Source organism: Cyrtonyx montezumae, unplaced genomic scaffold, assembly GCF_038088225.1.
Source record: "Cyrtonyx montezumae isolate F1298 unplaced genomic scaffold, pur_monq_1.0 scaffold_0, whole genome shotgun sequence".
In the NCBI taxonomy this organism is placed as follows: domain Eukaryota; kingdom Metazoa; phylum Chordata; class Aves; order Galliformes; family Odontophoridae; genus Cyrtonyx; species Cyrtonyx montezumae.
In genome coordinates this window covers 12,408,452-12,423,651 of record NW_027071824.1, presented here as the reverse complement: position 1 = coordinate 12,423,651, position 15,200 = coordinate 12,408,452, and the positions used below count along the sequence as shown (strand labels likewise).

General features: G+C 52.1%; 1 protein-coding gene across 1 annotated transcript; it reads left to right on the top strand.

The window, feature by feature from the left end:
- Nucleotides 1-10,664: 10,664 nt before the first annotated feature.
- SIX2 (SIX homeobox 2) lies at nt 10,665-14,658 on the top strand. Its single transcript, XM_065754766.1, has 2 exons — nt 10,665-11,577; nt 13,623-14,658. Exons 1-2 carry the CDS (start codon nt 11,018-11,020, stop codon nt 13,924-13,926), a joined length of 864 nt encoding a protein of 287 aa, XP_065610838.1. The 5' UTR covers nt 10,665-11,017; the 3' UTR covers nt 13,927-14,658.
- The last annotated feature ends 542 nt before the right edge of the window (nt 14,659-15,200 follow it).

Here is a 15,200-nt window from a genome sequence, read left to right as displayed (position 1 = left end):
ATACTCACTAAGATGAGGGCTCGAACTTCCAGAGTCAGGTCAGAGAAGAAGGCATTTCTCTTGCCACACCAGACCCACCAGTTTGAAGACTGTGGTACACACTGCCTACCTTGTCTGGACTGTCCTACCAAACATCTATTGTGTAGTCCAGATTTGGTACCTTCTAGCTTCCATCAGCTCTGGATGGTGAAAGATGGACTGCATGGGCAACATTTTCCTACCAGTGATGCCACCATAGCAGTTGTGAAACAGTGAGCCACTTCCATGGATACAGATTTTCATGAACACAGCACACAGGCTCTTGTTCACTGCAAGTGAAAATGCTTAGCTAATGGTAGTAACTATGTTGAAAAATAGCATTCTATAGCTGATAATTTCCTCTATCAAACAGTGTTATTATGCTTTTTGTATCTGTTGTAAGATCTGTTGTCATGTTACACATTCTGTATCTGTTGTATCTGTTGTCATTTTGTCATTTGTTGCTATTTTGGAAATAAATAGGAGGCATTACTTTCAGGGCAACTTATGGGTTATGTGTTATGTGTATATAAAATTGCACATAGAGAAAGAGCACTTTCTGTTTTAGTAAAAACCTTCCACCATCATTGTATTTTTGCTGGCTCAAAATGCTCAGTAGCTACACCACCAAAAAAATGTATCTGATAAGAATATTCATAACTATTTACTTCAGCAAAAACTTCAGTTGATTTTACAAGGTGATGCAAAGAAAGACTAGGACATATTTATAAAAGTGCACACATACATGTAACATGTATTATAAGATATAAAGGTTCATATAATTAAATTTTTCATTTTCTTTCCCCTGGATGATAAATCAAAGGGAAGTTTTGTAAAGAATACAGGCCTGAATTCCTGCAAGTATAAACGCTCAGTTTCAGCTCTGAATTTTCTCTGATTTTTACCTCCTCTGTCATTCCCTCATTTTGAAGTAGCTCCTCATTATTTACTGAAGTGTATCAAGATGAACAAGACAAGGGTCTCCACAGATATAAATATTTTCTCACTTAAAATATAGAATTCAGATCATCATTTGCACTCTTTTCCATCTCTGTTGAGAATCTAAGTTGTCAATCCCAATGGTCAAATTCAGTATTGCTAGTTTTTTAGCACAGCAATTACTGGGCAGTCTCACTCAGAAGTTCCAGCCAGCATGCAAACATACCACTCATTATTATTGCTAAATTGCATGGTTTTATTTTATAGCTTATTATTAAAAGATTGGATTACTCACATATTAACTTCTAATGGAGGTCTGGAGAGTGAGGGAAGCCAAGGAATCATGTGGTTATTGTCATTTATTGTACATGAAGTGGGAAGGTTCTTCTGCTTATTATAGAAATCCATATCCTTCTTTTTGTACATTAATGAAAACTTTTTAGAAGGAAATACTGAAAGTTCTGTACATAATACAGATTTCATAAAACTATAAATTCTTGGCACACTAGTTAGACATATTTAACTTATGAGTGCCTAATCTGTATTTTTACTGGATTTCTCTATCCAAGAATTCTGTTGCTGTTAGCCATAGATTGCTCACACACAAAAACACACATCTGGGTGTTAGCATCTCTGCAAGGCTTGATCAGTTGCATATTTGCCCATGAATTTTCAGATGCATCGGAAAAAAAAATCCTACTTCTTGAGGACTACATAACGAAATAGTTTAAATCTTAGCATGACATTATATTATTCAGCAGCAGAGTATCAGCCTGAATCACCACACAGTACACAGTAATTTCTTGTTTAGTTAACATACAGCAGGAAAATTGCCCGCTTGATCCAACTCCACATATAATGATAACCTATAGATTGCTGCTTCTATAATGCTTTGGACACATTCCCCTTCTGCTCAAAATGATTTAGCGAGGACCACTATACAGGTCTCCAGAGATCAAAATAAGACTTCTCAAAAGAGGATCAATGTATATCTACTTTAGTGTTGAAGGTTGTGTAGTATCAACCGTATCTCAACAACTTTTGTAGTCTTGAAAGATTAGCCCAATGGCAATATACACCAGGAACAAGATCTGGAACATCTTTGATGCTTTTAGAATGCTTTGCAAAAAATAACCTTTGAGAAAAAAATGTGTCTTGTCCACAAGGAACAGAATCATTTTTGAAGTATCATAATTAATGATATAGGGACTTATCTTCCCAAAATACCCACCTGACATTGAAAGCAAAAGTGTTTCTGCATCATTCAGTGGCTGTTCATCCTTGTGAAAGTGTTACTCCTCTGATATTGACAATATCTGTGCCATCCATCCTAGATGGCCAGACAGTGTGGCAGTTTCCAAACTGAGTGAAGTAAAACTTCTTGAGTGAAGCTGGAAGATTTCAAACTTTTTCTTTCGTGAACCCCTTTTTCCTAGTTCTTTCGTGCCAACTCCTTCTGTTTTTCCTCAATTGTATCAACTTCTTCAAAATTCCAATCCATATCTCATGAATTTGTTGGGATGCTCTTCATTACCTTTTAGTAATGAACTTGGGATATTTCCTTTATTACTTTCTACACAAATGCAAATTGAACAATTTATGATGGTGAATACAAAGCACCTTTGATTGGATGGGAATGGGATCTATAGATGTTCTCCAATTTCTTTGACAGGCAGATTGCTCATTCAACATGACGGCTTTAGTCAGATGAGGTTGAAATGCCTAGATAAATTTATCAGGATTATGAAGTAAAATACAAGCCTTCTAAGTACCTGAAAGTAATCATATTGTATACATCCATCTTGGAGTTGGCTGTGCCTTACTGATTTAATAGGTACACGCAGATCTTTTTTCAGGTGGTGTGAACCTCTGAAAAATAGTGTAAGAAAATAAAAAGATCTTCTGGTTCTCTCCTCCCCATATGCAGCCACTGGTCACAGATGATTTTTGAAGTGCATGCCAGCACACTCTTTCTACTTTAACTCTCCCTAGCTGAAACTTTCTCCCACAAAGAAACCTCCTCATAATTTCTGCAGCTATGGAGAAGGGACATCTTATGGACTAAATTCATACTCTCCCATTCCTCCAGGAATCTCCCACCAGTCTTAGGGCTTCGTCCCATTTAAGACCAGAGATCACTGTAGCCCAACTGGACTGGCCTCCGACAGTCCCACAGTCACCTGTGGTATCTACAGCCTCCTCTGGGATGTAGCTGCTGCTGTGTTCTTTTCTTTTGCAGCCTGTTTATTCTGTTTGCCCTGACCATTAAACTAATGGCCCTATCTCTAGTCAAAGGTCTCAAAGAGCATTTGATGTGTTAAGAGAACCACCTTCAAGCACAGCCCACTCCTTATTGAATTGCTTGCTCACCTCTGCCAGCTAGAAGGCTGGCATCCAACTTGGCACTGAGCACTTTTCCTTTCCGTGTGTGCATTCAGCATGCTCATTACACTATAGCTTTCACATCGTAACTCATGTAACTCACCCAATTATATTGCTTTACTTTCTTCTCTTCTTGGAAGCTGGAGCTCACTTGTTTATGATGGCTGTAAGACTCAGTTCCCAGACTTCCACCATGTGTTCCAAATGCTGCTGCCACCCTTCTTCCACTTGAAAACAAACACAGACACAACATCTTTCTCCATCATTATATTTGATTCGGAATACTGATCAGAAAAAAAAAAATTATTCTGTAAAATTATTTGTGGACTTTGTCCAGCTCATCTCATAACCTGCTCCTTAAACTCTTCCATGTGGCTGAAATGAAGAATTTAATCACAGAATCACATAATTAATGTACATTGAGTTATACTGCTGTCATGTAGTTCTACTAGTGTTTAGGTTTAAATAAATGATGGTCTCAGTTTTCACCTAAAGTAGAATTGAACAAAATATAAGTAAAACTGCCATATATATATATATATGTGTGTGTGTGTGTGTATGTAGGTATGTATGTATATACACACCCTGTTACAATTTTTTCCTGCTTGTTTACCAGCTGTAGAATGTAGCAGACAAACATGGTTTGTCTATCTGGTTTAACCAGAGGTGGTTACGCAAGAATCTCACACTATATAGCTCTCTGTGACTCAAGGGAATCTTTATCCCTGCATCAGGTGTCTGGGTTTTCTCTGCAACTTATGAGAATGATGAGAACTACTGGAAATAGCTTAAGTGATAATTAAACTCTGTTAGAAGAATGAAGAAATATGGAGTCTCAGTAGGTGGGACTCACTTAAATCTCTTCTTGCATGGATACTTGAACTACATCCTTGTTGCTGAGTAAAATAGGGCTGGCATCTTTTTCCAATTGAAAGAATAGAACTACGTATTCATCATGCACACATGACCGGGCTGTTGAAGAAAACAGCAATGGGAGTGGTGCCCCAGAAGCAGACATTTCCTTAACCAGCAAGTCATAGTCTTAGACTTCCTTGTTTTCATGGCTTAACTGTCTGAAAACAAGCCCGTGTACACTGGGCTGGACTTTTCTACATCTTAAATAATCAACAAAGTCACTATTTGTCTAGTCTTAAAGTCTCTGATTGTAATGAAGATCAAACTGATATTATTTTTACTTATTTTTTTTTAAGAAGGAATGAAATGAGACACCAATTCTGTTCAAATCACAGAGCTTTTCTGGGAATTAAAAGGTCCACAGTGCACTTGAGCTGATTCAAGAACCTATGAAATAAAGGGAGAAAAGAACAAAGAACGTAGACAGAATTAATCCAGGAAAGAGGAGACCAAAACAATCCAAGTGCAAAATACAAAACATTTTCACAAGTTCAGAAGTAGCAAATTTTCCACTGGAAAATGGATTGGCTTTAAACTTGTTAAATTATCCAAACTATCCAACTTTCCAAAAAGCCTTTTTGTTGCAGTTTTGATCTGTATACAAAGCTTCTGAGAGAACTGTAAAATACAGCAAACAAACCAAATTGCACATCCTAATTTCTGTAATTACTTGTTACAGCATTCTTGGGAGTTAAAATAAATTGAATACTCTGGAACATTTTATGAAGCTTCCCTTGAGCATAAGAGCCGCTTTGGTTCTCATTGGTAGAGGCTGGTTTGGTTTTAGTTGTTCACAACAGCAAATGATATAAGTTGTTTAAAATGGGGGAAAAAAGAATCCCTAGTGGAAACAGTTTCCGGGTAATTCTGTTCCTGTTCTTTGCCATTCACATATCCGTGTGTATTGCTTGCTAATGCTGCATTACGCTTCAGCTTGCCTCAGTCCCACAGAATTAAATGGTAGGTGTATTTATGAGCACACTGCGCTCCGTAGACTGTGAAAGAACTCACGCAAGGTCCTCCTCATAGTGAAAAAAAGAAATGTTACCTGTCTGTAAACACTTCTCGCTCCCTGATTCTTGGCAAGGATAAATGCGTCGAGGGAGCCAAGTGGGGGCTTGGGCGGCTTTCAGGGCCTCTCTTCTCTCTTTTGCCATGGGGTGGATCCAGAGGACAGTGGACACGGGCATTTCTGGCGGCGATGACACCGCGCAGGAGCACCTTCGGCAGCGCGGGGGAGAGCTGTCGGGCTGCGCTCTGAAGCCTGCGGGACAGTGAGAACGGAGCCTTGCGTTCCCCGAGCAGCGGTCGGAGCTGAGTATCAGAGCCCTCTAGTGAGACTTCTCGGAGTGGATCTCCCCTCGCGGCCCTCCGGGACATCCTCCGCGGAGTTCTCAGCCGGGGGCCGGCTTCACTTCTATGGGGGAGCCGAAAATCGTTTTGGCAAGACGGGGAGCAGCCACAGGTTTGCTTTCCTTTGGGCTACCCCCGACCTCCGCAAAGGAGCACCACAACCGCCGCCCGAGGGTAGCATCGCCACCGAGCAGTGGGCTAAGAGCCGGAGGACGTCAGCTGAGAGGGGAATAGGAGGGGAAGGGCAGCCTGATCCCAAAAATATGGCCCGGTTAAATCCCCGTGAGCCCGGGATAGAGATGGTAACAAAAATGCCTGGAATCGGTAGGAGCAGTGAACAGTCTTCGTGCTTTCCTCATCATCTTGGAATAATCAGTGGAATTAACTGAGGTCGAGGAAAGCGGCTCTCGGGTTAGTTGTGGGAGGCTGTGAGAATAGGGGGCAGCCATTAAAAGAAACCTGATCGCTATTCATCAACTCGGAAGAGGGGAAAGGCGGAGGAAGGAAAAAAAAAAAGTAAAGACTTTCAAGGCTCGAGCTCATACCAGCCTGGTCTACCTCTGATCAAGAAGATCCCGGGAAACACGAAGTTTACAAATATTGTCAAAGTGATGCTTGTAGCGTGATTTCAGTTGTCAATCCCGCGGAAGCCCACCAGAACTTCGGATGCAGTGCCCTGCATTTCTGTCTACTTAATGCCAATCCCCTAAGGCGGAAGGCTCCCTCTTCTTATTTTAACCATATGTGCCTGCTGCTGTTGCTGTCTTGTCTGCTGCCTATGCTGAGAGTCCCCCCGTGCCGAGGAGCATCCGAGGCGCTGCGGGGCCCGGGGGACACAGGGCCACGTCCCCTGTCCCTGGACCGCCCCCAAGCGGTGTCCCTCCTCCACGGGTCCCGAGCCCAGATGTGGGACGGGGGTCCCCATAAAAGCGTTGGCCCCGGGGTTCGGGGTGCTGCTGGTAGGAGTAAGTGAAAATCCTGAGCCCCGCGCCCAAGATTGAGAGGGAATAATGTGAAGGTAATGAGGAAGAGACGTATTAACGGAGGCAACGGGAGGGAGTGCGCTGCTCGGCCGGGAAGTGGGGCCGTGTCTGGGCCCCCCCGCCAGCAGCACCCCGCAGCCCCCGGAGCTTTCTTTCAAGCGGGGTTTGATGGCGGAAACCGAGTGCCCCGCAGCAGATCTAGAATCCTTGGCAGGTCCCCCCCGAGGAACAGCGCGCTCAGGCAGCTCTCAGTGAGTCCTTTCGCCCCAAACCACAGAACAACAAGCTATTGTTGTCCGTTTTAATTGAGTTATTCGCGGTGATCCTCTGCCGTCTTTTCATTTTCGGTCGGGACGAGATCTCAGTCCGTCTCCGGCTATATGTGATGGGACAGAGTTCGGTTTGTTTCGAAACAAAACGCAGAAGTAAGTATATACGGTAAATAAATAATCCGGGAGAGAGAACCCGAGGCTCCGGGCTGCGAAATGCCTCCGGGCTACATGCTGTGCCATGGACGTGGGTCGGAGCCCGGTGAGGGCAGACACAGGCAGTCTGGGAGTGCTCGGGGGCGGGGGGATGGACAAGCAGGCCCGTGGTGCTGCTAAGGGTCCTTGTGATCCAACGAAAAATGAGAAGGAGCAGCAGGTTTTCACCCAAGTTAGAGCACCCTGGTTTAAAAAGTAATGAGTATTGTGTCCTGATGGAAAGGAAGGAAAGGAAAATAAAGAAACTGAACGCAAACTTGGAACCATTTGTCACTTGCTCTCCCTACAGTCCTCACCACGGTAACAGAAGTGTGAGGAAGATGTACTTCCTCCTGGTAATAGGAACAACTCGGAGCTCATCGTTTCATTCGCTACCAACCCCGAAAGCCCCTCTGTGCCCTTCACCTTGGGTGGCTGTGGAAAGGGACCCAGGAGGGATGTGGTGGTCCGGGTGAACGCACACTGTCTGCCAAGGGTGCAATGCGGGGCCGTGGCCTGCAAGGTATCTGCGGGCTGGGGGAGGCACAGCCGGGAGGGAGGCTGTCACATAACCTCGGCGTTGTGTTGGCACTCACGTACGGGCACAAACCAGCTACGTGCAGCGAGAGACTCCTGGAAGCGACATATTCGGGCGTCCCTCCCTCCTCTCAGCTCGTCTGCACCCTGCTCAATAAAAGGAGCATTACGAGAAAAACGGCTTTTTGGTTTATTTCACTTCGATTTCACAAGGACTCGCGCTGACACCGTCTGTTCTGCACGCTCTGGCGAAGTCACACTCGAGCAGAGAGCGTGGCCGGGGCCGGGTATGGGGACGGGAACGGGAACGGGCCCGGGACGAAGCTGGGACTCCTGTACCAAGCACGAGTCTCGCTCAGCCCGGGGAGAGCCTTGGCTGTTGCACGGGGAGAGCCGACAGCGACCAGGCAGAATGTTCCCTCGGAGCGAGGACACAGTTAGCAGGCGATTAGGGTCACTCATTCTGGGGTATGATTGCGGTTGAAAGAGCCCTTTCGCCACTTTGCCCCAATCGCCCGGTCGTTTCATTCCTTCTCAAGGCTCTACAACCGGCCTCGCCCCGAGCCGTGGCTTTGCGGTCAGGATCTGCTCCCTTTCCTAACACGTACAGGAAGATTTTTTTTCCTTCCCTTAAAGTTAAAAGAGGTTCCACGGCATTGGGGGCCAGATGTCACCAATTTGCTACCGCTCTGCTGCGCGGCGTGGGGAAGGGGCGGCCCTGCCTTACCCGGCCTGCGGGACGTGCGGGAGCGATGCCGGAGGCGCAGCCAGAAACGACAGCGCCTGCGAAGGGGTTGGTGTAGGCTCTGTACTCACGTGTAGGGAGCTAAGAAGAGGCTTTCTCAGCTCTAGATCCGTGCAACAGGTTTTGCCAGCTCCTTTCTAGCTGCTCCCGTTGAGATTCAAATGCTGTGGTTATGGAATGGAAGGAGAGGAAGCGGAGTCAGGTATACCCCCTATACACGCGCAGCGACAAGAGCTCGGCAGCAGCGGGTAGGGGGGGTGGTGCAGCCTGTGCCCCAGGAGCTCTTTTGTCTTTGTCACGGTCCCGGCCTCGGTACGGAGCGGAACGGCGTTCTCCTTTCCGAATCGCGCCCGATGGGAGCGCAGAGGTCGGGCTGGGATCTCCCCTCGCAACGTGTGCTCGGGCTAACGCTCCGAGCGGGTCGACTCTCCTGTCTCGTGAGCGTCCCTGCGGCCGCAGCTGCGAGCAATTCCCGGCCGGCTGGGGAGCGAGGAGCTCCGGTCGCTTTCGCTTACGAACGAGCACAGTTTGAGCCCTTCTGAATTCTGTCGGCACCGAGACCTGGACCGCTCTTTCTCTATGCGGTGCCGAGGGAGAACCGTGAGAGAGGGCAATGCGGATCCGCCGCTTGCACTCCCGGATTCGTTTGAAACGAATTTGCATCGTCTCTCCCGTGCCCTTCAGAGACGGCCTCCCTTAGCTCCGCGTCCCGGGCCGAGCTTTGCACAGCTCTGCACTGCAGCCCCCGGGAGTGTGTCGGACAGGTAGGAGGACGCGTGGCTTCCAAAGCGGAGCACACCCGAGAGAACTTAAGCTACACAGTCATCCGTCGCGGGTGCGCACCAACGTCCCGGATACTGCGGGGCTGGAGGAGGCCGACTCTCTCTCCCATCCCTCTCCTCCTGCCTCCCCCCACCAGCCTTCACCTTGGCGCGGCTCCGGGCCGGCAGCCTCCGGGAGAGTCCGGGCCGCCCCGCTGCCGCCCGCCCTCGTCTCCCCGGGGCAGCAGCCGTGCCCGGCCCGGCTCCTGCTGCGGGGCTCCGGCTGCGGGGTGGGGAGCCGCTGCCTGCTGCTTCGTTGAGCCCCTAGAGCTCGGGGGTGCAGCTGGGCGATGTCAAAAAGATTTCGTGTCGGGAACCCACAGCTGCAGACAGCCTTCCAGCTCGGGTTGTAAATGGCGTAGAGTTTGGTTTCGTTATTCCTATCGTTTCTTCCCCAAAACTGAAGCATTAAGGGGCGTGAGAAGCGCACTATTTTGGGGATCGGGGCTTCTCTCGAGTGCCCGAAGCTGAGATTTCCAGCTCTCGTCCGACCGAGAGGTCCGCAGACACCTCGGGGACCCTTGCCCGGCCTCTCCAATTCCGTTCGCCCCGCACCAACTCCTCCGCGCTCGTTGCGTGCCCCGTGAGCGACTGGAAGGGGCGAGGGTCCTCCCCGCCCCGCACAGGCACTGAACTAAAATCGCCGTGCGTAGGGCACGCGTGGGCGATGCGATACAGTTTAACCACGCGAAGCGCCTCTAACTTTTACTCTTGCCCCTGGGTGGAAACACCCCGGCACGATGCTGGAAACGAAGCAGAAATAAAAGCTCGGCGTCCGAAAAGGCGCACCTAGAGGGGCAGTCGGGCTGCCCTTAGAGGGGCTGCGCTCGGCCACGGCCGTGCCTGGCTGAGGCCCGACGGGCACTAGTGACGGCCTGTGACGGTACCCCAGTGGTGACCAGTGTCCCTACTGTATACTAGAGGCCCCTTCCCTATAAAGCCCATTGGGAAGGGTCTTAAGTGCATTTAGATAGAAACTTTCTGCGGGGGTCCGCCCGGCTCTTCCTCCCCAGCGCAGCCGCGGGGGCCGAGCAGAGCCCTGGCTGCGGGGCCCCGACGGCGGCTCCGCGCTCCCCACTGCCCGTTCCCGACGGGCGCCCTCAGCGCCAATCCCGGCGGCAGTTTCTCCCTCGCCAGCCAATATCTCAGCTCGCGGGGCCGCCTCGGAGTGGATCTGAGCAATCTGTCAACCCAGCCGGGGAGCCACCTCAAAACAGATCGGGTTACCCCTGATTGACAGCGTCACCATGGCAAATAATTTGACTAAAACTATTGTCTTCTCCTGGCAGTCCCCGGGTCAGATAACCGGACCAATCACAGCGCGGATAATCACTTTTCATGCCAGCTTAGAATAATATTATTAAAAAAAAAAGGGGGGGGGAGAGAGAGAGAGAGAGAGAGAGAAAGAAAGGGGGGAAAACTCCGAGAGGGAGAGGAGAGAGGGAGCGGGACTTTACCGCTATATTATGTGGGATCTTTCGGCGGAGGGGGGTGGGGGGGAAGCAGGGAGATCCCAAACCGGCGGCCGAGGGGGGTGGGGGTGGGAGAGCCGCGGCCGCTACGAGCGCTGCAGATAGGAGACAAAAGAGGCACAAAGTTACTCTCGCAACTCGGACTTACAAAAAGGAGGCGGCCGGGGAAAAGCCTTCCGCGCTCGGGCTCCGCGACTCCGGCACCGCTCCTCACCAGCTCCCCGCTCCGGGGCCGGGCTCCGCCGATGGCCGCGGTCCCCCGCGCCGGGCCGTGAGTCCCGCCGGGCCCCGCCGGGCACTACCGCCCCGGGGCCGGCCCCGCATGCGGGCCGCTGCCCGCCGCCCCTCCGAGCGGCCGTAGAGGGTGCGCGGCGGGGCAGGGCTCACCATGTCGATGCTCCCGACTTTTGGCTTCACCCAAGAGCAAGTGGCTTGCGTCTGCGAGGTGCTCCAGCAAGGCGGCAACATCGAGCGGCTGGGGCGGTTCCTCTGGTCCCTCCCTGCGTGCGAGCACCTCCACAAAAACGAGAGCGTCCTGAAGGCCAAGGCCGTGGTGGCCTTCCATCGGGGCAACTTCCGCGAGCTCTACAAGATCCTGGAGAGCCACCAGTTCTCGGCGCACAACCACCCCAAGCTGCAGCAGCTCTGGCTCAAGGCGCACTACATCGAGGCGGAGAAGCTGCGGGGGCGACCCCTAGGGGCGGTGGGCAAGTACCGGGTGCGCCGCAAGTTCCCGCTGCCCCGCTCCATCTGGGACGGCGAGGAGACCAGCTACTGCTTCAAGGAGAAGAGCCGCAGCGTCCTCCGAGAGTGGTACGCGCACAATCCCTACCCGTCCCCTCGTGAGAAGCGAGAGCTGGCCGAGGCCACCGGCCTCACCACCACGCAGGTCAGCAACTGGTTCAAGAACCGCCGGCAGCGGGACCGAGCGGCCGAGGCCAAGGAAAGGTACGGCTTCCCCCGCGCCCGCGATCCCCTGTCCCAGTCCTGAGGATGCCACCCCGCGCTGCGAGGGCCGCTCAAGAGGTGTAGCGGTGTCGGTGGGGCCCGCGGGGCTTTCCGCGTCCCGGCTGCGCCTTCGCCGGGACGGCCTCGACGAGGCCCGGCCGAGGGGCGAAAGCTCCGGGAGCAGCACCGTGCCGCAACCGTCGGGGCGCGTCCCTACGGCCGGCCCGGGGCTGGGGGACTGCGGCGCCGAGCGGCACCAAAGCCCGAGAGGCGAGAGCCGCAGATTGCTGCCGGCTCCCGGCCGAAGGGAGAGCTCTTTTCCGTGCTCGTTACGTTGTAGTTTGTATTCGCTTCCCAGCGAGATGCTCGCTGATTTGTATTTATATATGGATACAATTGTACCGACCGTGGTTCGGGCGCTGTGATTTTCCCGTTAAATGGATCGGAGGGGTCATCCATTGCCGGGCGGAGGTGTCTATGTACTCGGGTATTAGGGAGGACTTCCCGCAGCCGTTCCTGTGCCCAAGGAGGGAGGCTCGAGGGTGATCGAAACGCCTCCTGACTGCTCTGTGCCCCCTCTCAACCCACTCGCACGGTCTGACCGCGCGGTGGATGGACGGCCCAGAACTCGCCCGTGGGTCCGTGTCCCCGGGACCTCTTTCCTCGCGTCAGCCTAACGCGGCTCGGGAATGGCTGCGCCGGGTTGCTCCGTACGTTTCCCCAGACAGTGCTGGGACTTTAATTTTCTCTCAAATCCCCTAAGTGTTGGTTTTACTAGCTGTCAAAGATCCCTTTGATTGCTGATAGCAGGGACTCATCTTCTAATATCCAAAGGAAACGAAGGTTACGCTTAGTCCTTTTTTTTTTTTTTTTCTTTCCTGGGGAATCAAATTTTAAAAGTCTCCAGAGACTAATAAGGATTTTTGACATTGAAAAATACATTCCACCTAATATTACCCTCCGGGCGCTTGGAAAAATGGGATTGCCATTCACTCGAGCGACTTGTTCGAACAGAGTTCTCTTTTCTATTTCTATTTTTTTGGCATAAAGTGTCTCAACTCCATCCCGCGGCCTTCAGCGAGCAACCAATGCCGGCGCGGTGCTGCCGAACAAACCCTGTGGGGTCGGGCACTGTGCAAGCAGCGCGTTGTAGCTCCCACAAAAGCTCCTAAATACGCCTGAAACGCCTTCAGGATTTCAGGCAGAGCTGTCTGTTGAGGGCTACTTCTAAAAGCTGTGTTAGCCTTGACAGGACGGTCGCTTCCATCCCATCTTACCCCTCTCATTTCGGAAAAAAAAAAAAGTAAAAAATGAAAGCACATAAAAACATATTTCGAAGGGGCTTGGCAAGCCTCCCAACATTTCTCGGTGTTTTCCCGGTTGCCGAGTACCGAGACATCCCGCGTCCGTCGAACCGCAGCCCCAGGTAGGCGGCCCCACGGCCGGCTCCCCCCGCCCGCAGCGGGGCCCCGCGCTGAGCCCTCCGCTCGCCGGGAGCGGCCGCTCGGGGAGGGGGGGCGGGAGGGCTCCGAGAGAGGCGAAGGAGCTGTGGGCTCTGCCTGAGCTTCCTTATTGGGCGATGTTTTGAGTTTTAAGCTTAGGACGAGGGGGGAAAATGTCCGCTTACTTCAGCAAGAAGGAGGATTTAGCGCGAAGCACCATTCGGCCTTCCTGCAGGAAGCCGCAGCAGAGCTCCTCTGAATTCAGCTCGGGGAGCAGTCGTAAAGTCAAACGGCCTGGTTTTATTTATTTTTTTTCTTTTACTTTGCCTTCCTCTTTCCCTTCCCTTCCTCCCCACTTGCTCCCTCCTCACTCTGTGCGCCTCTTTGCGATCTATCACTCGGGCTCAGTACCGCTCCGCAGGGCGAGCGGCAGCCCCGAGGGACTCTCCCGGAGGCCTCAGACCTCTGTGTCGGATGCGGCGGCCCCGGAGGTCCGCAGTTTGTAAACGCGCAGCTCCGCACATCCCGGCCGCCCCCCCCGCCCCCCAGCCCCGCTCCCGCGGTGCCACCCGGTGACTTCCCTCCCTTTTGTGTTTCCTCTAGGGAAAACAACGAGAATTCCAACTCCAACAGCCACAACCCGCTCTCGGCGTCAATGAACGGGAATAAGACAGTTTTGGGGAGCTCGGAGGACGAGAAGACGCCGTCAGGGACCCCGGACCACACATCCTCCAGCCCTGCGCTGCTGCTCGGCTCCAACCCGGGGCTGCAGCCCCTGCACGGCCTGGGCCACCCGCAGGGCCCCAGCGCTATCCCCGTGCCCAGTGCCGACCCCATGCACCACCACAGCTTGCAGGACTCCATCCTCAACCCCATGTCATCCAACCTAGTCGATCTGGGCTCTTAAAACCGCGTACACGCTCCCTCCTTCGCACCTCCTTTACTCTCTCTTTCAATCGCTCTCCCTCTTTTTTTTTTTTTTTCCTCTCCTTTATTTTTCCCTCTTGATCTTACCAGAGACTGTAAGCGATGACAAAGCCCTCAGCGGCCGCGCCGTGCCGTGCCCCCCAGCTGTTGTCCGGGCCGTGGACAGCAGCACCGTGAGAAGCCCCTGGGACGGCTCGGGCCGGTGGGACAGGTCCGGGGCTGTCCCTCCGGGCCGCACCGCAGCTCGGTGCTGTCACCCACCGTCGCCCTCCGTGCACGTAGAAGAGCGCGCTATTTTGCGGGGCTGGGGAGGAATCCCGGTTGGAATCCCGCATCGCTCCCGTTATCCTATTGTAGCTATATATCCGCGGCAGGTGTACGATGTACAATCGCAACTAAGAATACAGAAGTTGTAGTCAAGTTATAGCAGCAACGCGCACTAGGCAGACTGTAACCTTCTTGTAGCTGATGCTATGCAGAGAGATCACTGCTTCGGCCTTGGCCGTGTGGTGCTTTTGCCATTTGCAGGGTGGGAAGGAAGGGAGGCCCGGCCCCGTTCGGGCAGGGAAGGATTGCTGCTCAAGTTTAGACCTAACCTACAGTATCATCCGCAAGTCACTCGACCTTAGTTTTGTTTATTGTTTATATTATGTGAATACATTCTTTGGAAGATATTTCTGCTTTTATTTTATAATAAAATTTAGAAATCTAACTCGACGTGAGGCTGCTTCACTCGCCCGAGGGATGCTCCGGGCTCAGCCGACCCGCGGGGCACACCCCCATCGCCGTGACGGGACAGACTCAGGAGCCGGGCACGTCGGGGCCGCTCCGTCCTTCAGTCTGTCCCGTGGCGGTGACGCAGTGCGCTCTGTGGGAGCAGATGGCAAGGGGACAGGGAAGAGAATGCGACGAAGACAGAGCAGGGGGCTGGGTCAGCCCCTCGGGGAGGTCACCACCTGCGCCCCAGCGGAGCGTGGCCGGACCCTGCCTCACTGCCCCGCCGCCGCTCCGCAAACGCCTCTTCAGCACCTGTGGGGGCGGTGCCGGGAACGGGAATGAGCTATTCTCTCTTTCATTCTCTCTTGATTTATTTAGAGCTTTTAAACACAGGGTGGCAAAAGACAGGCAGGCTGCTCGCGAACTTGCTTCATTTTAAGCCGGGAGCTCCCTCACGGTGCTGTGTAGACCTGAACACCCAGTCGTTGGCGCCTCCTGATCCATCCCCATCCCGCAGCTTCGCTGCACTTCGCCCAG